This window comes from Pteropus medius, unplaced genomic scaffold (assembly GCF_902729225.1).
Source record: "Pteropus medius unplaced genomic scaffold, Ma_sr-lr_union100, whole genome shotgun sequence".
Classification (NCBI taxonomy): domain Eukaryota; kingdom Metazoa; phylum Chordata; class Mammalia; order Chiroptera; family Pteropodidae; genus Pteropus; species Pteropus medius.
Genome location: NW_024346062.1, coordinates 831892 through 857458, shown reverse-complemented (window position 1 = coordinate 857458; position 25567 = coordinate 831892). Strand labels below are relative to the sequence as shown.

At 32.6% G+C, this 25567-nt stretch overlaps 1 protein-coding gene and 1 pseudogene across 1 annotated transcript in view; both read left to right on the top strand.

Annotated features, from left to right (window-relative positions):
• AP3B1 (adaptor related protein complex 3 subunit beta 1) overlaps positions 1-25567 on the top strand; it is a 212354-nt gene that overhangs the window by 166681 nt on the left and 20106 nt on the right. Inside the window, exons 23-24 of the mRNA XM_039874889.1 lie at positions 14619-14850; positions 19205-19289. Coding sequence (XP_039730823.1) covers positions 14619-14850; positions 19205-19289 — 317 coding nt within the window. The remainder of the gene's footprint in view (positions 1-14618; positions 14851-19204; positions 19290-25567) is intronic.
• LOC120612685 (uncharacterized) lies at positions 8878-8996 on the top strand (annotated as a pseudogene).

Sequence of the window (25567 nt, the reverse complement as noted above, 5' to 3'; positions counted from 1 at the left end):
TTATCAGAAGGACTAATAGTTACCAATTAAAGGGGATAAGAGGATGTCTCACTGTGCATTTAGTTGGAGCTTTGGGAAGATAGTCCATCTTTTATTGTTTTCATTGGTTCTCAGTACCTGTCTGTCAAAATCAACTTAATGTGCTCATAAATCATGTAGAAAGAGTATTGGGGGAGGGGTGAATTTTAAAAAGCCAGTCCCCTAAATGATTCTGACAAATAACTATCCAGGTTTGAGAGCCAATCAAAGTCATTAGTGTCTATGCTAGCTGAAGCTTAAGTCCAATGAGGAAATACTCTAGGGAAAGCACAATTTTTGATGCCTTTCAGATCACAGATCAACGATCAACCACTAAAAGATATATATAAACATTTATACCATAGACTCCACAGCATAAACATTCAGAACAGTAGTTTTCAACTAGACATCAGATTACCTTTATTAGTTTTCTATTGCTGCTGTAACACATTACCACAAACATGATGGCTTATGACAATGCATATTTATTATCTGACAGTTCTAGAGATCAGAAATCCAAAAGGGTCTCACTGAGCTAAAGTCAAGGTGTCAGCACAGCTGTGTTCCCTTCTAGAAGCTTAGTTCGTGTCTTCCTGCTTTTAGATGCTGCCCACATTCCTTGGCTCTTGGCCACTTCCATCTTCAAAGCCACCAATGGCTAACTGAGTTGTTATCATACTGCATCACTCTAACCCTGATTCTCTAATTTGTTCTTTCACTTATAGGAGTCATATGATTACATTGGCCCACCCAGATAATCCAGGAAACTTTCCCCATTTCAAAATCAGCTAATTAATTCCCCCTCAACATGCAGTGTTACATATAAATAGGTTCTGTAGAGTAGGATTTGGATACCTTTGCGAGGCCGTTATTCTGGGTACCACCTCACCTGTGGAATCTGTGAAGAGAGGAAGATGGCTCAGATACTCATACTTCACCTACAAATTGCAAAGGAAAGGAAGAGTAGGACCCTGGCTTTTCTGGAGGTCATTCTGATGTAGAGCCAGAGCCCAGCACCACACATAACCTTGTACTCTTTGATCTTGATCTTGATCGCAGCATGGTGATCATTCACTATACCTAGATTCAAATGGAGCCCTGCTGTGGGGATTATGGCCACTTCCCTAACCACACGATTCTTATTTGTGGCAATTAGACTATGGCCACCTCCCTAACCACACAATTCTTATTTGTGGCAATTCGACTTAACTGTGGTCAGAACCACTCAAATTAAGAGAAATAGGAAGTTTTCAAATCAGTCATATTAGATTAAATTTTAAATATTTATATCTTCCTAATGCCATCTCTTCGATGTTTAAGTCAGAATTTTTATTCAAAATCTTATCAGCTTACATTTATTAGAATCAAAATTATTAAAGCATTTCTCAGTGAAACATTGATTTATTTCAGTAGATAATAGAAATAAATCTCAAATGACATGAATTTTTATGCAGAAGTTTTAAAATATTTTAAAATAGTTAAGTCTTTACTATCAATTATAACTATAGGCACAAATAACTACTAACTCACTTGTGCTATTGAGTCAACAATTCAAAATTTATTTGTATTTTTTAAAAATCATGCAAAAACATGCAAAGAAATTATTCTTTAGGCTTAGCACTTCGTTATTTACATGGTACATAAGAGTAAAGTTAAATAATAAGATGAAATGCATAAAGTTAAATAATAAGATGAAAATAAAGTTATAAGAAATGTCAAAATGAAATGTAACTAATAACTAACATCATTATGGGCTGGAGCAGAGTCAGAAAGAGTTGAATGAACAACTTAGGGCTTGAGCTACACATTATATAATAGGTAGCATTTGATATTTAACTAAGTCATATGATTTATTATAGTAAATCATAAGTAAATTATGATTTAAGTAAATCATAGAACGAACCAGTGAGAGCTATGTGCAAGACTGGCAAAAAGTAAGGGATAACACTTTCTGAAAAGACCTAGCACACGAAGAGATTAAAAATGGTTTCATATCCTATGATTATATCCCTAGGGATAATTCTTTTCTCTTTAATACGTTATGTGAAAGGTAATCAGAGCTAACCTATCTCAGAGCTTACTGGCTATCAGACTTTGGGTTTTAAACCAAATAGTTGACTTAACTTTTCCTTTCTCTGGGAGATAAATATGGAGAGGAACCTTAAGTGCCCACTGCTGTCTCTAAGTGGGGTGAAGTCTAAAATTAGAGAAATAGTGGGCAGAAATAAAAGCAACAGACCAGGAGCTGAAAGTTAGATTTTGCCATTAATTGGATGGAGAGTTAACTCAAGTAGCAGTGGATGTACATTCATGCCACAGGAAATCTTGGAATGACTTAGCTGTTACTCCTTTCCTGTTTGTGTGGTATCTTGTTCAGTAAACTCTTAGAGAAAACAAAATGATAAGGTGGGTGGGCAATATCCTGTATAGAAATGGAACTATGTTCTTGAAGAGTTGGATTTATTTCTGGATACCAACCTTTTAAAAAGCAGTACATCATTTTCCATCCAACAAATGCCTGCCATAGCCAATAATATGTTGGCATGTCCATTTTCGTCTTATAGTACAAAATAAATGAAAGCCAAGGACATTACAATTGGGAGGGAAGGAGAACTATTATTTAAAAGGCTTTTAAATGATGTCACTATATATTCTTTTAACAACATCCTCTAAAAGCCTTTGAAAAAATAGTCCCTTCCTCCCTCAGTTGTTAACAAAGCCCATACTAGAGACTGCTCTTTAAAAGGCTGTTAAATGGTGATACTATATTTTTTAACATCAACATCATTTAGAAACCTTTTAGAGAACAGTCCTCTTCACCCACTACTAACAGAGGGGGGAAAAAAAGGACATAGGGGAAGAGATTACTTTTTTTTTTAAAGGCCTTTAGATGGTACTGTCAATATAAATATAGCAATATTGTTTTTAAAAGCCCTTCTCCAATGGTGATTCAGCTTTTTGATATGTACTTTTAACCTCATGACCCTGTGTTTTAACGTTGACTGAAAACTCAATTTACTAATAACCGCAATAATGCCTTTTATTGAACAGTTTAAACATCAGTTTCACAACTCAGTGAAACAGACAGGATATATATAATTAGCCCCATTTTACAGAAGAGAAAAACAGGCACTAAGGTTGTGAGTTAGCTGAGGTCTCACTACTAATGTATGGCTGACTCGAAACAATAACCCCATCTCTTGACATGTGGTCTGGTGCCCCATCCAGCTGCCTTGGGTTACATTCATTACTTTGTTTTAGTGATATTCTTCATTGTTCTTTTCATCACGTCCAAATTCTAAGTTAATTCCTTATAATTAGTATAAATGTGGGATTCTATAATTTCAATACTGAAGATAGATATGTAGATGGTAGAGGTTTTATTAACTGTGTAATCCTGATGAAATATAAAATATCTCAAAGCATTGTAGTCATCCTATGCTGTTATGGCCCTCAGACTTTTCCTGAGATTCCTTTGCTCTGGAATGCTTATAAAATTATCACTTGAAATCCACTTTCAGGCATCTAGTTTATTAAATAACTGGTTTTTTAAAGACAGTACTAATCTCATTTTATTGATTTACTTTTGAAAGTTATTCTGTTGACTAAAGATACTGATTCATAATTAAGATCATATTCAAAAAAGTTTCCTCAGTTATCATTAATCTTTGGAAACAAATAATAAATGCTGGTTCTTCCCACTTCCTATTCAGTTCTCTGAAGGAGAGAAAAAAATCTCCAAAGTTGCTTGTATTATTTTTCTTTATCATAAGGAATGTTTTGTGTTTATTGGAAAAGGAATTGTAACTTATTGCTTGACAGAAATGAGGCTTAAAAATATTAAATTCAGTCTTAGTTCTGCCACTGTTTTTCCCTTGTGCTAATACATGTTGTCTTTAATAATAATGAAAGAAGAGTACTTTCATCAACAAAACATTTTCATATGCATTATCTTACTGAATCTGTATAAAAACAATCCTATGAATTAGGCAGTATTACCCTTTATTTTACAAATTCAAGCTCAGAGATGTTAAATGATTTTCTTCTCATTGAATAATTTGAACATCTTCTAACTTAAAATCTCATGTTTTCGTTCATACCACTGCCACCTCTACCTTTGCATGACAAGAAGGACCTTTCTTGCTTCTGAAGAAAAATGTTTCTTATGTAAAAAATAGGTACAGCCTGAGAATACATAGGCAAGTGCCAAAGTACAAGCACCTGGGCCCCAGTCCCAGCACTTGACCCAGAAAAATTCATAGTCAGGTGACTAATGAAAAGAAAACTGAGTCATCAGAAGGCTTTACTACCACAGACATGGACTCCAAAGATACTAGGGTCCCTTCCAGTAAATCACGTTCTTCTCATCCCTACCTTCTCACTGAAGCATTTAAATTATTTATGCACAAATCAGAAATATTGACATGTACCCATTTCCCCATCCTTGTCCTGTGTCAGGAATTCCTCAACAACTATGGTACCTCTGACTAGCATCTGTGATGGGAAAGGATCCTCCTCCCTCTATCAGACTGTAGGAAAGCATCCCTAGGGGTCGTGTTATTTAAAATTAAAGTAGCTATAATAAAACTTGCCTTTCCAATTCGTACATCATCTAAGACATACTTTTCCTTCCTCTAAGACTTCATCTAGCTTGGATCCATATCCCTCTGTCGCCTAACTTAAAATGCAAGAAGCATGGCCAGTTTTTAGGTGTAGTGGTCTCATTTGTGAAATATGTAGAACAGCTACCAATTTCCCTCCCTCACATACTTTTATAAAGAACTATTACATAGCCTAGCCTTTCTCAGAATCTCCACTTGGATCTTGCTGTCCTATAGGAAATGTCCTCATCATGACCTCCCTCACTCAGAATGCTCTATAATTCTGTCTTTGACAAAATTATTATTACCAACAAGATTGTTTATATGAAGTTCCCAACTGTTGCTTCTGGGCCCTTCCCTTTTCATTGTCATATTCCTTCTTACGAGGCCCATTTCATCTTACTATACTCTTTCCCTTCCTTGTTATTCTCGTCTTGGGATCTCTTAATCACTTATCCACATTCAGTGAAGATCTTGGCATCTTACACATAATCTCTCTAGCCCATCATCATCCTGGGAGACTTCAAAGTACATATTAACAACCTGTGCAATATGTTACCTCATAGCCTCTTGATCTGTTCAGTTTTGATAACTTTCACCTGTACTGAATTTTAGCCACACACTTTTATTTCAACTCTGAAATCTTATCTTGCTCCCTTGGTTGTACGTAACCTGGTCCTCAGACACGTCTTTCTTCCACATTTTCTTTTTGTTTATCCTAAATTTACAACAACTCTGAAACATAGATACTAGTTTCACCATTTCACAAATGTGAAAATTGAGGTCTCTTGAGTATCAGTAACATTTTTAGTGTCATAGCGTTAGTGAGTTGTAGAGCCAGTGGTTCAGCTCAAATCTGTCTGGTTTCCAAGCCCAGCACTTTTTTTTTTTACAGGAGTCTGTGGTACAAATTGGGGTGTAAGGAATCTAAAGACAGGGAGACCAAGTTGAATGGGTAAGCAAAAGAAAGAGGAGCAAAAGACTGGGAGGGACACCAAATGGTTAATTATGGTTAAACCTAAAGGGGATTTTACTTATATTTCCATATGGTTCAAAATAGTTTTCAATAAACATGCACTACTTTTGCAACTTGAACAAAATTTTTTAACATTTTAAATGTCAGTGAAGACCTGAAATAAGCAACCGGTGGTAGCCAGATAGAAAAGAAGTAAATGAATACAAGAGACATCGGACTTGTCAACTAATTGTTTGAGAGAAATGAGGGTGTCAATGATTACACCAAGGCTCTGAGCTTTGTTACAATGGAGGAGAACACCAACATTTTCTTTTACATCCTTGATAATGTCAGTGGGAAAGCAGTAGAACTATCAAGATCAAATGATTATTACATCTATCAAATAACACAGTTGTTTTGTGCTTATGTAAATGTTCCGGTTCTAATGAAATTCATTGTAAACAATTATTGGAACCTTTCTGCTAAACACTTTGAAAACCAGACTCAGTTTTATTTTTATTAGCACCCTTAAACCAAAAGTCAGAAAAGAAATATAAGATAAAGAATAGTAGAACACACCTAAGAATAATATAACATATTTGTATTCATGGTTCTGGAAATATTTTTTCATGGAAGTGGTAAATAAAAGTATGCATCATTCTATATTTCAGACTTCTAGAAAGCATTAAATGTATTGACAGTAAAGCTTATAAATTTATATGTTGGGATGGGAAAAAATAGGATATTATTATAAAGTAATTTCCCCATCTCAGCACCAATGTAAATTGAATACATCCTAAACCAGGTGTTCAGCAAATTTTGTAAAAGGGCAGATAGTAAATATTTTCAGCTTTTCAGCTATGCCATTGCTGTACCAAGGCAGTCACAAATAATACATAAATGAATGAATGAATGTGGTTGTGTTCCAATAAAACTTTATTTATGGACATTGAAATTTGAATTTCACATAATTTTAGTGTCACAGAAATGTTACTTTTCTTTTGATTTTTTTCCAACCATTAAAAAAATATAAAAACCATTCTTAGCTCACAGGTTATATGAAAACAGGCTGTGGACTAAATTTGGTCCACAGGTGTAGTTTTCTGGCCCCTACTTAACACCATGCATGAAGTGAGAAACCCATTAAATGTTTGTTGCTACTGTATTTAGGTCTTTCTGCAAATATATTTTTATAATATATATTATTACCAAAATAAGAGGTGAAAAAAAGTGTCATGTTTTTCATAATATATACCGATTACTAAAATAAAACATAATTAGCACAATTACATTCTAGAATACCTGATACCTAAATTTACACAATAAGGAAAAAGTTATCCTTAAGATTATAAGCCATTTATTTAAAGTAATAGTTGATAGATGATGGAAATATACTTATTTGAGTCTATCTGTATAGTTATAGCTGAGAATTAAGCAAAGTTGCTCTGTGCTTTTTTTAATCCTATGCTAAGTACTAAGATCAGTACTATGGATTAACGGTAAATAGACTTCACTTTATATAGTTTACTGGTAAGTAGAGCAATACATGGCTTTCTGCATTACAGCTCTTTATCAGTTGAGACATACATTGGTTTAAAAAGTACTAATTTTAAAGATGAAACTATATCTCTGCTTACAACTATTTTCTGATCATTTTTGTAAACCATATATCTAAGTAGATATGCTGTAAAATAAGCCAAACAAAACTAGATACAGAGAGAATTTTATATACTGCAGTTCTTTGTATTTTTGAAGTCCAAAAACAGAATAGATTGATAATACTTTAAAATGATTAAGTGACTAACTGTGGATTAAAGCATAAAAGGCTGGAAAACATTGTTTTCATAAAGCTTTGCATGGAAATGTCATCTTTAAAATAGTAATGCAGATGTTGAACAAGGTTTATTCTTAGCCACCTACTTGATATTCTATGTTTTATTTTTCAATTCTCATTTAAATTTTATAATTTAATCATTTTGAACAACTATCTTCAAAAGAAGTTTTACAACTTTAATCTTAATAATCTCAAAAAAGCAGACACGCTATGTCATAAAATAACTATTAGTGACTAGTTTGTATCCTATAAATCTAACTTGAGTTGATAATATGGTCCATTACCAGCTAACTGCACAGAGTATTTTTCATTTTACACTCTTCAGTTACTTTTTAGTGAAGTGTTAAAAAATATGAAGCTTTTCTCCTCTCTAAAATTGCACGCTGTCTGTCTGTTATTAGGGAGATAACAGCTCTTATAAATGTTTCAGTAAGCGCTAAGTAGACAGTTATGTGCACTCTCATTCCACGCTTATTTGCTTACTGTAATAAACTGATAAAATATGTGTGGTTTGTCTCTGTGTATCTACAGGCATCATGAGTCACATAGATTTCCTTTAGAAATAATGTTGTGTCTGCAGAATTGATTGGTTATTTTCATAAACCATCTAAAGATACACAAACGACTTTTATTATTTAAACATATGCTGTGTAAAGATTTGTAGAGGATTATCTCATTGTTACTTTATGCTTTTTGTTCTGTTAACTCCAAAAGGAGGCTTTTTATTTTAGAGTTATTACCATTATTGAACTAATTACCTCCTCAAGAATCATAGTGAGGATAGTCCATATCATTTGCTTATAATGTAGCTAGATTTTTAATTCTTTGAACATTAGTAGTTAAATAATTAAATCAAAAATAATATTTCCAAATATTGTCTTTCTTACTATCCCATTTATACAAGTTTTAATATTTAATGGGAAATAATGCTGTTATCTAAAACTAGATATTTTGAGAATTAGTGTTAGTATCATAGAAGCCCTTCCAGTTAATGTTTTCCTTTGTGTGTGCCTTCAAGAAGTATGATATTTTTTCATTTGCATACAATTATACATAATAGAAAATTTCTAGTCAAGTCATATCCTAAAACCAACAAATATTAAGATCGATAATCTCTCTTATCACCACAGTGTGCTCTGTAAGATTGTAATATTTTTAGGAACAGCGTTATAATTGAGCACTCAGCATCTAATAAAGTATAGTTATGACCAACACTAGAGTTATATTATCTATAAATCTCTATAATCATTTAAAATAGCAAAATTATAATTTGAGTTCTGAAAGTGGATAAAATTATGATTTATACATTGAACGTAAAAAGGAGAATAAATGGGGAGATAGATAATAAACAATAAATAATAAAATTATATGCATATTGTGTTAGAGAAGGTATTAAGTGGCTATGGAAACAGAAAAAGGGAATCGGAAGAGATGCAAATGGATTAAGCCTCATTAAGAAGGTAACATTTGTCTATGGCCATGCTACCCTGAACAAGCCCGATTCCGTCTGACCTCAGAAGCTAAGCAGGGTTGGGCCAGGTTAGTACTTGGATGGGAGACCACCTAAGAAGACCAGGTGTTGTAGGCATAAAAAATAAAAAAAGTAATGGATTGTAAACTGACAAGGTCCTTGCAATCTGTGAGGTCAACCAAGGGTTGCCTCACTTAAAAAAATAGAAAGTAACACTTGAGCAAAGAAATACCAGAACTGGAGTATCTGGAGAAAGTGCACACCAGGACACCAGGAAGTGGGAACCCATGCCAAGGGCCTGTGGTAGGAGCATTATTGGTTTGTGCAAGGAATAGAAGGGAAGTCTGGAGTGGAGTGACTCATGGGTTCAAGAGTAACATTACAGGGGACCAGACCATATAGGGCCTTATAGGCCTTTATAGGGATTTTACGCTCAGTGAAATTGGGAGCCATTGGAGAGTTTTGAGCAGAGGGGAGACGTGATGTAACTTTATTTTAACTCTTTCTTCCTGGTTACTATATTCAGTCTATGCTATGTAGGATGGAGGAGTAGAAGCAAAGAGACCAGTTAGAAGACTCTTGAAATAATCCAGATGTGAGATGGTGGTGGATCAAACTAGGATGGTAACAGTAGAAGTAATGAAAAATGGTCAGGTTTTACTTAGTTCATGAAAATAGCTGTGGATTCCTTCCCTGAGCTCTCTCTCTCAGGTGTCAGCTATGACTTTTGCGTTCTCTTAGTCTACTAAACCTCTGTCATAGCATTTATCACACAGGTTGATTTACTTAGTTCTCCCCAGCTAAACAATAAACTCCTTGAAAAGGAAAATTGGAATATTCTGTCTTTGTATCATAGTACAGTGGTTTGTAGAACTAAATAAATGTTCATTAGTCGAAAGAGTGAATTAATAAATTAATGATTAATGGTTACTTTGTGTTTGAAATAGTAATGCTTTTATTGGACAGGGAGCCGAAGGAATACCTGACTCTTGAACAAGACTAGCATTCTACCCAAGATGCCCATGGGAGACACTGAATCAGAGAACAAAGAAAGGCAAAGTGGTACTTTAATGCGAACAGGGGCTTTGCTCTCTAACCCCAGTGTAGACCTCCAGTGAGTTAGAATAGTCATATCAAGGACTCCTCTTTCCTATAGGTGTTAGGATCAATTAACCTTGAACCAAAGAAAGCTCTTAGGTTGAGCCATATGAATTGCTAATTCAGCTGTCATGACCTACAGAATTAATAAATTCATATGGTTCTACCTAATCAGAGGCTATACCTGAGTCTCTGATCTCACCACCCCATATCTACTGGGGCTTTAGGAAAGGAGTAGGAGAGTACATTCTCCCATTAGAAGTTTATTCCCTTCTCCCCCAGTTAGTGTCCTGAAATGTGACTCATCCTGAACAGTAGTTGGGTGAGGGTGTTAAATGATAGAAACCCAAAATGAACTAACAAGTAAAAAAAAGGGGAAGTTACAAGAAGGAATGCTAGAGTATTTCTCAGAAAACCAAGCTTCAAAAAGGGCAGGAATATGTCAGCTCAAGAACCATCCACATACAAACCGAAAATACCAGCAGGACTCTCTCATCTGTGCTTTATTTTGATATTTGCTTAATTTTTAGCTGAACAATATGATAGGAATATGGCCACAAACATTGTTTGTTTGTTTGTTTGTTTTCTGAGTTTTAAATCTCAGAATTTTAGCCATTTGAGAGAGACTGGCTCGATTTCCCAGGTCCCAATCTATAAATCTATAAATCCCAGGAAAGGGACTCACTGGGCCATGTATCCATTTCTGAACAAGTTAACCAAGGCCACGTAATGAGGTAGCATGAGGAGACGCCAGCTTCATCAAGAACTGAATATGGCCAAGTTCCTAGAAGATGGTAGGGTTTTGAGCAGACAGTCCCATACATAACCACTACAGGGTAAAACACTAGAGAGAAACCTCCCTCAAAAGACCAGCAGTTAGTCTTGAACCAAATAAAAGCAACCTTGTAACATTGAATTCTTATTCTTCAATGTCAGAACTAACTTAACTCTTTATTGAGCTATCAGAACACATCATGATACTTCAGAAACCCATAAAAAAGTTAATCAGGTCATACAACATGCACTTTCCTAGAGAAAAGTCAAAAAGAAAAAGCAGTTTCTACTATGAAAAGTAGTATTCTCTTTAGCAAAGCCACTACCTCATATGGTGCTATTATGTAGATTCCAAAGAGGCAACCCTTGAATGTAAGCTAGAATTTAAGCTCATATCCAGTTGCCACTGCACAATTGTATATGACAGTCCTACTAAGTGCTAATTTAGTTATTTGGAGTAAGTGGATCTGGAAACCTTTGACCAACATACAAGATAACAGGTTAGCCTGAGACAATTTCACGAATACCTGTAGAAGGCATGGGATCCTTCATCAAAGACAAAGGACGGTTTATTACTTACAGCAATAGTAGTGGCCTGTTATAGCAAAATAACATCATTTGCACTGTTTCTTTTTGTTCCAGTTCCTATAGGGTGACAAGCTGAAGGCCAGATGATGACTACTCATGCAGTGCGTTGCTTTACACACAGAGAGGAACCTGAGTATAGATGATCTCAATCTTATATAAGGATCGTTAGCAAATCTTTCTAACTTTTGCCCCCCAAAGAGATATTTACCTCTTTCCAAAGGCTTTTTGTTATACAGACATCTTTGGAAAAATTCTCAGGAGCAAAGTTATTAATGCCTTTTCTCAAAAAACATGCAGAAATGTGATTTGTTCCCCAAAAACGGGGGAAGGGAGGAGGAAGGATGTAACATTTGTGACCTTAGAACAGGGGTTGGCATACTTATTCTATAAAGGATCCAGATAGTAGATATGTTTGGCAGTGCAGCTACTCAGCTGTACCATTGGAGAGCAACCATCAACAATATATAAACGAATGAGTATGGCTGTGTTCCAATAATCTTTATAAAGCAGGCAGCAAGCTACATTTAGCCTATGGGCTGTATTTGCTGACCCCTGCCCAAGATGATTTGTTTTGTTCAAACTTGTTAATAACTACCTTCTTTCTTAAACCCTCCCTTTTACAACCCAAGTCTAGATCATTCTGTAATTAACATTTTTTCCCTTGTTTTTTTTTTACATTTAAGAAAATTATTGACATTTATAAAATGTGAAGTCAGCAAAGCCATTCACAATGTTTAGCATCCTCAGATATGTTTCTGAAATGTAGATATTTAATTGGATATACAAAATATTGAATATTTTGGAAATATTGCTTTCCTGTCAGGATTAATTATATTATGTATGGAAATTGTTGAAGGATTTATGGAACCTACTGGTTTTATTGGTCAAGATGTCAACTATGTAGTTCATCTAGATTTTGGAGGAAGTTGATTTAATGAGACTTTATGAACTTAGAAAACAGGTAAAATAATTAAAAAGCAATCAAACACTTTCAGTTAGCCCCTTTCTATACTTCAAAAAGTGTATATCATTGCCACAAAGTGCCATTTATAATGCTATTTATTATAGAAGGGAACAGAGACCTCTCTGTATTGTCACAGCTAACCTCTGAGGATTATCACAGAGGTTTTTTAGATACAGAATTTATAAGAGAACACTTCTTGAGCTTCAGTGTGGAAAGAATGAGTAGAGAGAATCGTACTGTTTTTCTTCCTGTGCACATAACATCTTTTTAACTATTATAATAAAAATGCAGAATCTTGAGACAAGGTAGGAAACAAACCAATATTTGGACCATGTTTCCCAGGGTTATATTGAGAGAGAGAATCAATAAACCAACCGAGACATGTTGACAGTTCTTAAATGACTTAAGGCATACCTTCTAAGCACCTTTTATATTTGGATTGCTAATTCCTGGCTGTTTGTAAACCATACCCCTGCTTCTGTATATTATACTTATATAAACACTCTCACACACATGTTCTAAGTTTGTTTGCTTATTTTTATGATGCCCACTATATCTTTGAAGGAATGTTCATTGCTAAGGATTGCTGTCTCGGGTGACGCTAATAAACCCCCAGGACTTGGAAATAGAACTTAGTGTGAGCATTGAAACAAAAGAGTTTGGAAAATAATTATTATGCAGGAAAAAGAACCTAAAATTAGAAGTGAAAGTGCTTTGAAAACTTAAAATGCTCAACTGCCATTACTATCTTCAGAAGGCCAAAGTAGAATGCACAGGCCAGTCGTTCTATGACTTTATGTAGCCAAAATTTTTCATTTATCGAGTTATTTATTATATTTTACAAATAAACTCATGCATTTTTAAGATGATTATTCTAAATTGTCCGCCCTTATAAGACGAGCTTTTGGAGAAGGGATACTGTACTTTAATGTCAATTAGGAGACATATATCATTTTGGATATGTGATATTTAATTCTTAGGTTTTTGTTAATGAATTTTAAATTATTAATATTAGTAAGTTTTTAATGTTATGGGGTATCAGTGGCATAGTGAACATGTTGACTAGGTTAATATATACTCTCACAATTATAATAGAAAACCTAGTTTGGGAGAGCACACTTGTTAGGAAAAAAATCTCGATTAGGTCTGTTTAATTCCAAATTGATTTTAATTAAAAAATGAAAATAAAAAATAATAAATATACCTTGCCTGTGTCAGGTAAGCCACTTGCAGTACTTTGAGTGGAAAGAAAGTTGTCACATGTTTTTAGAATGAACTGTATTTCTTCATTTAATATGCTGCCTGTGATTCCATTCAAGATCGAGGGGAGAATTTAACAAAAAGAGTCTAAAGTTCGTTGGAAGGATAAACACATGATTAACCAAGAAAATATTGGTGGAGAGGAGAGGGAATGAGGGACTTTTTTTTTTTTTTTTTTTTTTTTTGCCACATTTAATCATAGTGTAGGTCTGTAAGAAATAAAACAATGTGGTACTAGATTAACAGCTCAGTCGGGGTCCAAAAGTGTTTCCAAGTACATAAATAATTAGAATATTTGCATTTAAAGATCATCAAGGAAAAGCTAACATTAAATCGTGTACAAGCTATTGGTTAAGTATTTAGAGAAGAATAATTAAATATGGAGCTGATATACCTAAATCAGTTCCACATGAATTAAAAAATCGGAACATGAAAGCTCTAGAAGAAAATGTAAGTGAATAGTTATATTATGTATGTATTAGTTATATTATGTATGTAGATCTTAAAGTATGGAAGATCTTTTTAATCATTAAAGCAAAGGTAGAGACCACCTTAAAGGAGATCATAGACTTCAATTGACAGTGAAGAAAATTCAAGGTGAAAATGTTCAGAGAATCACGATTGGAAATGAAGATACAGGATGTTCATTATTGGCAGGTCTATCTTACAGTTCATAAGCCTGAGAAAATCAACTGACAAATGATTAAAACTAATAAGAAAATTATCGAAATGTCCAAATATAGTGTACTAGGAAAAAAACTAACAAATTTATAAACTCTAAAAATATAAATATATATAACTGAGATTATTCTCTTATTAGATATATATTTTTTAAATACTTCGATATATGCCTGTACAGAAAAATTTTAATACTGTTTTGAAGGCATTTACATTTTTATGTAATTTCTGACCTAATATCTTTGTGTGTTCATTGTTGTGGTTTATGTAATGCTTTAGGGAAAACAGGTTAAATATCATAAAATTTTGCATGTTCTCTAAGAGAATTAATAACTGTATTCACTAAATCATTTTTTTCTTTTTCCAATATACAATAGGTCAGTACTCCTGTCTTTGTACCGATGAAAACTCATGTGCTGCTTCATCGAATGAGTGGAAAAGGACTAGCTGCCCATTATTTCTTTCCAAGACAGCCTTGCATTTTTGGTGATAAGATGGTCTCTGTACAAATAACATTGAGCAATACTACTGATCGAAAGATAGAAAATATCCACACAGGAGAAAAAAAACTTCCTACAGGCATGCAAATGCATGTTTTTAATCCAATAGGTAAATATTCTCATTTAAAGTTAACTTTAACTGTGATAATTAAATGTGTTCATCTTTTAAAAAGTAGCATACATATGATTTTCTTGACTATTAGCATACTCTCTTTGTTTTCCCTTTTTAAACTAAATTTACCATACAAGATAAACATTTCTTTGCCCTTAGTGAATCAGGTTCCAGCAAGGGTAATACCAGTGTTGATGGGAGGATGGGTCTGAAGAATCCAAATTGCCTCCCATTTTACCTATATCTTCATTAACTGCCCTTGTCACTCTTCTTGGTCAGTTTCATTCCCTGCATGCTTTTTTTTATGCAGTACCTCGCATATCTCCCCTTCCCTGTTTCCTTTCACATTCTGTAAGTTGAAAAGTGAAGGGGGTGAAGACGAAAAGACGTATACTATTCCACTTGTCTTCCTTTTCACACATAAAATATAGAATAGCCCATAGTATATTACTGGTATTTATACACATCACGTTTTTTGTTTTTTGGTTTTTTTAAATCTGTTTACACCATTTAAAACTCAAGATGTTTTTACATTTAAAACTCAACCCAAAAATCTCACTTTCCTTGGAATAAAATACAAGACATGGCAGTACTGGGTCTTTATTCTCACATGCAGTGCAACTAGCCGATGCAGAGTGGGCTGCCTCTTAGATGTAGCTTGTGCTTTCCAGGTTACCTCAGTGCCCATTACATGATGTTGTCTCAGTGAACTGTCATCCCCTTCCATTTTTTAAATATTGTACCAAAAACATGCCTTTTAAAGATTAAGTGTAATAATTGTATGTCTTACTTTGAGTTTAAAATAGTGCAGTAATTAGCATGTCTATCTCTATTCTTTCTGTTTTGCGCAAGTGGAGATAGCCCTAAAGTTTCTTTGGGAGAATTGGCAGGCAGAATTTCAATTAAAAGTGATATATGGTTTCTGTCATTGAATCTTTGAAATGTTATAATCAGAGAGCTCCAGATAGTTCCTTTTTACAATACTTTAGGTGAGCAAAGCCTTTGACCAGGACTGTGCCTTCTTTACTCATTATTTCACATAACTATTCTATTTTTCTTCATCTTCACCCAAGTTCTTTGACATTGTTGAATTCTCTTGTATAGTTTTCATGATTCATTCAGTAAAGGAAGTCATTCTTTGCGTTATATTTTTACACAAAGGAATAAAATAATTCCTAATGGACAGAATATGGTAGATTTTTATAAGTAACCAAAGAAGAGTTAAAAAAAAGATGATTTCAGAACCCACTTAATAAAAAAAAAAAAAACTTGATAATTAAGACACCATTTAAAGAATACAGACTATCTTGATTTTTAATTATTTTGTGAAGTTAATATATTGCTAAGGAGTTGTAAATATCCCAATTTGTGTTCTTTTTTAATTGCTTAAGATCTAGCCTCTTAAAAGAAGCTTCAAACAGCTGATATATGAATTATCTGAAGGTTGAAAATCTTATCCAAAGATTAAAACAGTAGAACAGTATTAACATTCTTTTGAGCTGGCATATGAGTCAGTGAGTTGACCTTTTGTTGGCCTATGTAGAATAGAAGAAATAAATATAATAAATTTCATAGTATGGTCCTAACAGTAATAAAATATGAATGTATACCATTGCCTTGGTACTCATAGTAGGCTTTTCCTTTCTTAAGCAAGTTTTTTTTTTTGATTTAATATTCCAAAATTAGATTTTATCGAGCTTTTTTTTAACATTTTTATTAGTTTCAAGTATACAGTACATTGGCTAGAGATCTATATAGTTAGTAAAATGATCCCCCCAATTGCTCCCTCCCTCCCCTGACCTTCCACCTAGCCCATGTATTAATGCTAATTGCATTCCCTATGTCTTAGGCACGTTTTTATGACTATAATGTTTCATTCGTTTTGTGGGCGTTTATTGAATACCCTCAAGATACAGAATTCTTTCCCATGCAGTGGATATTTGTAGTCTATTTTATCAGTAGACTTACAGAATATGATATATCTTAATTAGTCCTCCAAAAATATCTTGACTGCATGTTTTTCTGAAATAAGGAAGGTAAGATAATTGTTTTATTTAATAAACATATGCATATATGTTAAGGAGTTCAGCAGCTTTCTTATTTGTCACCAGTCTATTTTCTTTTTGTCTATAATATATGATGACTTTTTTCTGGGTTTTCCCTGCCATTAGAGTGAAACTGGATTACTTGCAAGAATATTAGGAATAACGTGACATTTTTCTCAAAGTGACCAAGAGTTTTAAAACATACACACACATGCACACACACACAGAGTAGCCTTAGGTTGTCTGTACTATAGTCAGTTGACAAAGTTGAGTTTAGCTAAGATTTTACTAGATACTGTACAACTGTTATATCCAAGTAGATGACATCCTTTGTGATTTCATTTTTCATTATTAATGATGTGCTATAATAGAACCAGTGTTTTTCAGCCATTTCTATATAATATTCTCATGTATATTGCAGTGATTCAGAGCAGTATCCAAATAAAGACACCTAACTGAGTAAATTTTCCCAATGTAGTAGGCTTCAAATACTATAAAAATCCATTATATGAATAATTTTATGCTGATCACTTTGTTCCTGAAGCATTCATATAATAAAACATGCCATTGATCATAAGCTGTCCTCCAGAATTAGCATGGCGCTAAACTCACATTTAATTATCTTAAGACTGAAGATAATACCAAACTGTGTCAAAGAGTGCTGTCAGCAGGCCATCTTGAGAACTGTCAGTTTGTCAAATGAAATACAAAGATACATGATGTAGAGAGATCTAAATCATGAATGCCATCATGTTATGAAGATGACAGCGTTTGCTACCAATGTGGTATTCGGCTACAAACAAGACCAAACCCCAATATATCTATTAGCACAGAAGAAAACATTAAGAATTCACTAAACAATTGCCTTGAGCATTGTGACCGACAGTACTGTAAACTAATAAAGGTGTAGCTTTGGAGAAATGCAAAAAAATCATTATAGTTATTTACAAAAAAGCCTGTTTGCCAAAGATTTAGGCAACAAATCTTCTGGTACTTGCATAGCATCCTGGTAAATGTTAAGTTTATAAACAAATGAAATTCAAACTGGAAAAATCAGCTTATATGCCACTAAGCAAACCAGTATTTTTATCAGTATCAAACAAGTACCCTCTTATAATGCCTAAACTTCATTGAGCCTATCAGACATAAACATACTTCTTGATATATTAAGCTTATTGAATTATTCTTTTGTACTATCTGATCATCATCTCTGTCATAGTTAGCATTAAATGGCAAATCATACTTGCCACCATGCTCTAGGATAGTCACAGTCTACTGGATTAAAGTGTGTTCGCTAAAATATAACCACATTTAATAAGATATAGAGAGAGTAGAAAAGCTAAATATAAAGCTGCTGTACAGTATGATTGCAGTTATACTGAAAACTTTTAACAAAGTGGAAATCAAAAGTGGATGGTTTCTGTTTAAATATGTAATGTATATATAAATATGTATACTAAATAATATATTTAATATATTTAAGATCCCTTATTATTCTAATGTACAGCCAGACTTTGGAATCACAAACATAATAAAATTTTTTTATTGTTTGTCTTAAGTTTTATCATTGTCAAGTGAAAAAACACCACTTTGTATGTATATTGATAGTTATTTCCCATACCTGGTTAGTTGATAAGATGAAACTTCAAAAATTCCAAATCTATAAAATATCATTTTATTAGTTGTTTTTTTCAAGATAATCTAATCTGTTACTAAATTTTCTTTCAATAATTATTCTTTGAATAATACAATTGGACTTATTTTGGTTTCTATAATGCCAGTTTTGATTAATTTCTCAGTACAGTAAATTAATTTCATCCAGCTTTTTTTTAATTCGCATTTTTAAATTTTGGATTTTTTCCCTGTAGAAATTTAGAACATCATTTAAATTTTACTTTTTATATCTAAATAAATATTCCATAGTTTTAAGTATATAATCTCTTAAAAGCACTCAGAGTTCGTTACAATTGTTCTTCACAGGACTAAATTTATTTCCTTCCCACATTCAATGCCTATAGAGACAATAATACAAAACATGAAATTCTCTGAATTTCAGAAACAAGTAAATATAATGTACTCATTGAAATATGTGCAGAATTAAGTTGTGGAAAATAAAGCCTTCAAGCAGAATAGTGAAATTAACTTATAATTTGTTTTAATATTCTTAGTTTGAAAGTGTTCTCATAAGCCATCATTAAATTTGACTATTTTAACCAAACTGCAAACATTACATAAGTTTTCGGTGTTTAGTTGGCCTCTTTTTCACATCCTCTGTGTTTTCATGTCTAAATTATCTAATTTCCTAGAATCTCTTGAGCCTGAGGGATCCATTACTGTTTCAATGGGTATTGACTTTTGTGATTCCACTCAGACTGCCAGTTTCCAGTTGTGGTAAGTTCAATTGTTTTTCTATATTTCTTATTACCTGTAAAGAATAGCAGATCAAAACTAGGCTTTCAGCAGCTTTTTTCTTTGAGAGACAAAACATTTTAACAAATGTGCTTTTCTTTGGCAATGGTTAGACTGCCATGGAATAGTTGTACAAATTGTGTACACTATATGTATGTTTAGCATTTGTCACACAACTAGCCATTCCAGTCTGCCATATATGATTAAAATTCATAGTTTGTTGGTCAAAGTAAGAAGCTAAATAATTTTTTTACTTCTCTTAGCTCTACAGTTTTGGAAAATTCAGGAGAAATAAAAAAATTTAGTAATATTATTGAATAGCCCAGAGAAGAAATCTTTTGGAAAAAAAAAACATCTTTTACTTTATCTTGAGCCTCCTAAGTGGAGAATTATTGATTCTGTCAGTACCTAAAACCCATACATTTTTCCCTTTTTACTTTAATTTGCAAACTGCTTTTAATAAAATTCAAAAGAAAATGCAATTGGCAAAGGTTTCGTAGGTGAATATGATTCAAAGGAGCTTTTTCTAGGATTGGGTTTTATCATTGTTAATTGTTTTTATATCATGTTTTATACATTTCTAATGAAGTCCAGAAACTGTTAGCAGTTAGTACAAAGCTCATATTCGTGCATCTTTAAGAATTATCTTTGAACTCTTTTATATTTTTCTGGTCTAAGATATAATTTGTGATTTTGAAATGAAGTTGCTTTGTTTTCTGAAGAGAATCGAGACATTTATCTGAATTTTAACTAGGTTAAAGCAGAATTTGTTAAGGATAAAAATCTCCAAGCATAGGTAATAGACATTTTAAAATAAGTTTTATAGGTTAAATATAGTCAGCCTTTTTTTTTTCATATACCTTTTCAGTTTACCAGTAATTCAAGCCTAATATTGTACCATTTATTACTGAGAACCTGCAGTGATAAATATAAGCAATGTAGCATAACACATTGATTTTATGCAAATCATCACCTTTATGTTTTGGGAGGTCTACTATATTAGTGATATATAAAAGCTGATTACTTTTCTCAACATTGCCTAGTAATTGTTTATTATTTTTCTATTAGGCAAACAACACAGATCAATATTACCAAGCACAAGACTATGAGTAACATCACTCTAAATAGATTTGCCTCCAACACCAGAGGTATATTCATTTTAATGATTTCGACAATGTGAGCCCAATGACAAAGCTCATGCACCAAGTTAGAACACAGTTACAAACTAAAAAATTTATTTTTTCTTATCAATTTGTGTAAATAACCTTTTATATGCTATGTAATGAGGGTTTTTAAAAATATATTTCCATTACATTTCCTCTGTAGTCCTTTGGACAAGATTTGCATTTTGTCTTTCACAATCAACTAAGTCCCTTTAGAGATAAATATGTAGATAGTGTTTGATTTTTCTCTTACATTGGGAAGTATATACGAACAATTTTTTTCTCAATTTCTCTTAAACTAATTTTAGGAAAATGATGAATGTATTTTACAAAGAAAATAACCTTAGCTGTTATAAGCATTTACAATAATATGTTTTGCTGTTGTGAAGGTATAAATTAGTTATTTTCAATTTAATTAAGAACATAAGCATACTAGATAAAAAATTATTTTTTATGTGTTCCAAAAAGAACACTTTGTCTTGCATCAAATGTAATTGATCCTGAAGCAGTGTAATCACAATTATTCACTTTCTTAATTGGCCTGCCCAAAATCAGAAAATGGAAACCGATCGACAGTGTTTAAATCAATAGCTTCATAGTAGTGCTAGAGCGGGTAGGGAGATAGTGGTAATGGGTAGATCAATTGGTCTTAGATGCCAATCACTGACTGTGCCTTTTGCATAGTAAACAGCACTTTTTGCTTAGTGATGTGTTGTATTAGTCTTGGTAGTTCAATAAAAAGGAAAAAAAGCTAGAATGGTTGATATTGAATTTTTTCCTTGAAATACATTATGCAAATCAATACATAAAATTATTGGTAATAAGACCATATTTGATAGCAAGCCTTCAGAAATGCTGAGAACATGGACTATAAGCCTTCAGGTACACTTCTATTTATTAAAAGAAAAAGAACAAGAGTAAAATGATCCTAGTTTAGCCTCCAGATTAATTCTAATCATTATAGTTGTATATTTATATAGATCTATAGAACTGTTATATGTAGCTATATAGTTATGTGGATACTTGATAAGTGTTAATGTCACTTTCTTTTTGCTTTGCATTTTAAATGGCAATCAAATTAAGTCCTTGATTAAATTTGAGATTGAAAATGTGTTTAATATACAGAAATGTATCTCTAAAAGTAGATGCAGTACATAAACAGGTCTCATCCTTATGATTAGATATTAATGTATCAACTAGTATGAAAATAATATGGCTCGGCTCAAGTTAGAGGGCAGAGCACTAGCATCCACACCTCTTTTTGCCCCAAATCCATTAAAAAGACAGAAAATACATTCTTTAAAAGAGAATGAACACTTAAAAAGGAAAAGTAAGAAAGTCTGTCATTAGCTGACCAGAAATTGTGAAGAATTATTGGTGGTTAGAAAGTAAATCGAAGCAGATAAACAATAACAGAAAATAAAGACCATAGAGCAAAACACTCATGGGAAAAATTACTACAGCGGTAAGAACAAATCTGGCAGACTATCAAGCACAAAGTGAACAAGTGAAAAGAAAAGTTAGGATAAGACAGCCATCAGGGAATTAAAGAACTGCTTCCAACCCCACTTCCCCAACTTTACCCCTAGCAGCCGGCAATATATACATTTAATCGGAGGCTTACAAATTATACTGTAAAGAAAGTGAACTAGTTGCCAGGAATGACTTTTGGTGTGGATCTGGGGGTCTTCGAGAACAGCAGAGTTTGAGTTTTGGGGAAGGAGGTTAGAGATGAGATAAAATGCAGTCAAAATAAGATGGCTGGAAGGGGCTCCACGTACACATACTAGTTATCATGATTCATGTCAGTAAGTTAAATTCCACTTATATTAAACATGTGAAAAACAAAACATCTGCTACTTATAAGAACCCCACCTAAAAGAGAATGGTGCAGAAAAATTAAGAATAAAAAGATAAAATATGTGTATATGTGTGTGTATATGTTTACTATCTGAAAGACTGTGAAAAGAAAACGGCATTAGTAACACTATAAAAATAAAAAGCATTTTAGATTTTTAAAAAATTTTCTATTTATTGCAGTCCTCCATAAAAACATAAGTTATAAACTTTTCAACAGCATAACTTTGTAATATATAAATCAGAAACTAATAAAATGCTAGGAGAAATTGATAAAACCATGATCATGGTATATTTTAATACGCACATCAGAATTGACAAATTAAAGAGGAAGATAGATATTTAGATAGACTTAACAGGTAGATATATATAAACACAAAAACAAAATTTCAATAATTCAGTTATCAAGTTTGATCTAAGATATATGTGTGTTTCCAAAGAATTTCTTGTTTCCTGAGTACAGAAAATACACATTTTTAAAAGACACATAGGGTATTCCAAAAAAAGCAGGAGGAGGAGAAAAACTATGGGCTAATATAGTTCATTAAGAAAAAAGACACATAAGAAAGATTTAAAAAGAGCAAGTCAATAAAACATCTTCTAAATTACAAAATAATATGTATAATGCTATACCAATATATTGGAATATTTAGATGAAATGAAATCAATGGTTTCATAGAAAAATATGAATTATGAATTTTAAAAAGGTTAAATTTTATCAGAACTTCAAAAAAGAGATAACCTCTATATTATTTAAACTTTTCTAAAACAAAGGAAAAGGAAAACTTCCATGTCATTCTATAAGGCTAGCATAGCCCTGATTTTAAAACCCACAAGAGAAAAAAACCCAAAAGGATAGCATACAAATGTGCACGCCACTTGAGGTTGTAAGCTCAAATGACTTCTGGGCCATGCAAGTTACCTCTCACCACATAAAATATCAGAAGCATTCTCTAAGTCATAAAAACAAAACAAGGTTGCTCCCTTCAACACTATTTCACATTACAATGGAAGTTCTAGCCAATGTAGAAAAGTGAAAACAGAGGTGTAAATCCTAGAAAGAAAGTCAGAATTATCATTTTATTGAATATAATATTCAATCCAGAAAATCTTAGAATCAACAGAAAATCTATTTTTAAAACTAATGAGTTTAGAAAGGTATACAGATCATTAAATGAATGTCATTAAGATTTCTATATAGTAGGAATGACCAATTTTAAAATGTTATGAATAAAATTATTTAAAGAACAAAAGGAATAAATTAACAAGAAATATATAATACCTGTGTCAGAATTAAAGCTTTCCTGAAGGCCGTGAAAAGAATATGTAAATAAGATAATAAATATACTCTGTTTCTAAATGGGAGACACTATTCTCACTCAAATTAGCCTTCAACTTTAATGTTGAAGTTAAATAGTTCAGAAGGTCTTGTCAAGGAACTTGACAAATTTCTAAAATTCCACTAAAAGAAATTGTTCAAGAAAAAAATCAAAACAAAAATTTAATGAAAAAAGCTTTTCTCTACAATAATTTCAATATTCTTTAAAGCCACACGAATGTTTTTTAATTTTATTATATTTATTGGGGTGACATTGGTTAATAATATTATATAGGTTTCAAGTGTATGATACTATAATACATCATCTGTATATTGCATTGTTTGTTCACCACCCAAAGTCAAATCTCCTGTTACTATATATTTGACCCCGTTTTCAGAGGTCATTTCTATAGTTCATCATAAAATTTTTATTCAACATAATTGACTTTGCACAGGAATCAGTAAAACAAAACAGAAAATTCAGAGATTTTGTATATCATAAAGGTGGCATTTCAAATCAGTGGGGAAAGAATGGACCATTCAATAAATGGTATTGATGACAAAAGGTAACTTCCTCCCACAGATTACTCTAAAATAAATTCCAGATGGATTTATGATTTAATCATAAAAACTCAAAGTCTTTAAATATAATATAGACAAATATTTTTATACTCTTTGGGGGCAAAAGTCTTAAGCAAGATATAATACCTTCCAGAAAGATATAGAGAAAAATCATTGACAGTTTTGAATATTAAATATTTTTAAATTCTACAAAAAAAAATATCATAACAGGTGAGAGATGGTGAGAAAGTATTACAGTGTATTTAGTAAACAAAAGTTTAATAACCAAAATATATAAGGAACTCTCACAATCAATATAAAAGATTCCAATAGAAAATTGGAGAAAGGCTACGAATAGGCATTTTACAAGAAAAGAAATGCAAACGGCCAATTAATTATAAGATGTTCAAGATCACTAGTAGGAAAAAAAAATATTTCACCCATCAGGCAAAAATTTCTAAATAGTTTTAATATCTGACATTGACAAGGGAGGCGGAGAAAAACGTATTCTTTTATATTGTTTGTGGGTCTTAAAATTGGCACCTGTTTTAGGGCAGTGTGGCAGCATCTATCAAAATTCATTCTCTTCAACTTTAATAGTTTCATTTTTAGGACATCAAGCCCAGGGAAATACTGGTGCTTGTGCAGAAAGAATAGATCTATCAAAGACTATTAAATAAGTATTACAATAAGGAAAATGCAAACGAGAATCGATAGGCAAGTGCTTAAATTACGATACATCCCTATTATGTATGTAGGTTTTGAGTATCTACTATGCATTCAGCATTATACTGAGTATGATATTTCACTTAATTGTTAAAGCTAGACTGTAAGGTAAATGCCATTTTTCTCACTTTATGGATGAGGAAACTTCAGTCTCACAATGGTTAGTCTTCTTGTTAATTTCTCTTACCTAGAAAATCGACCAATTTGAGTCCTAGGAGTCTGAAATGCCATAAGATTTAGTATAAGTGTAGGCATTACAATTTAATGTTTAACAGGTAGAATCTTGTCCTACCTTAAACTATTATGCCATTTGATCACATGTAACTATGCTATTTAGAGCAGCCTAATAATAGTACTTAGTCATTCTGGTAAACAATTCCAGTAAATTTACATCTATTATTACTCATTTTCACCATTCCATATCCATGGAAAGATATCTGTATTTAATTGATAGATCTTGAGATAATCATTCTAAGTAAAGTAAGCCAGACAGAAAAAGTTGAAAACCACGTGATATCACTAGTACAAGAAGATCAGAGGTCAACAGTTAAGAGCTGCAGGAGTAGCTCCACAATATCTTCATGGTATAAGGTCTTTCCAACTTTCCATTTCATGTGTTTTTTCATTAGCATATG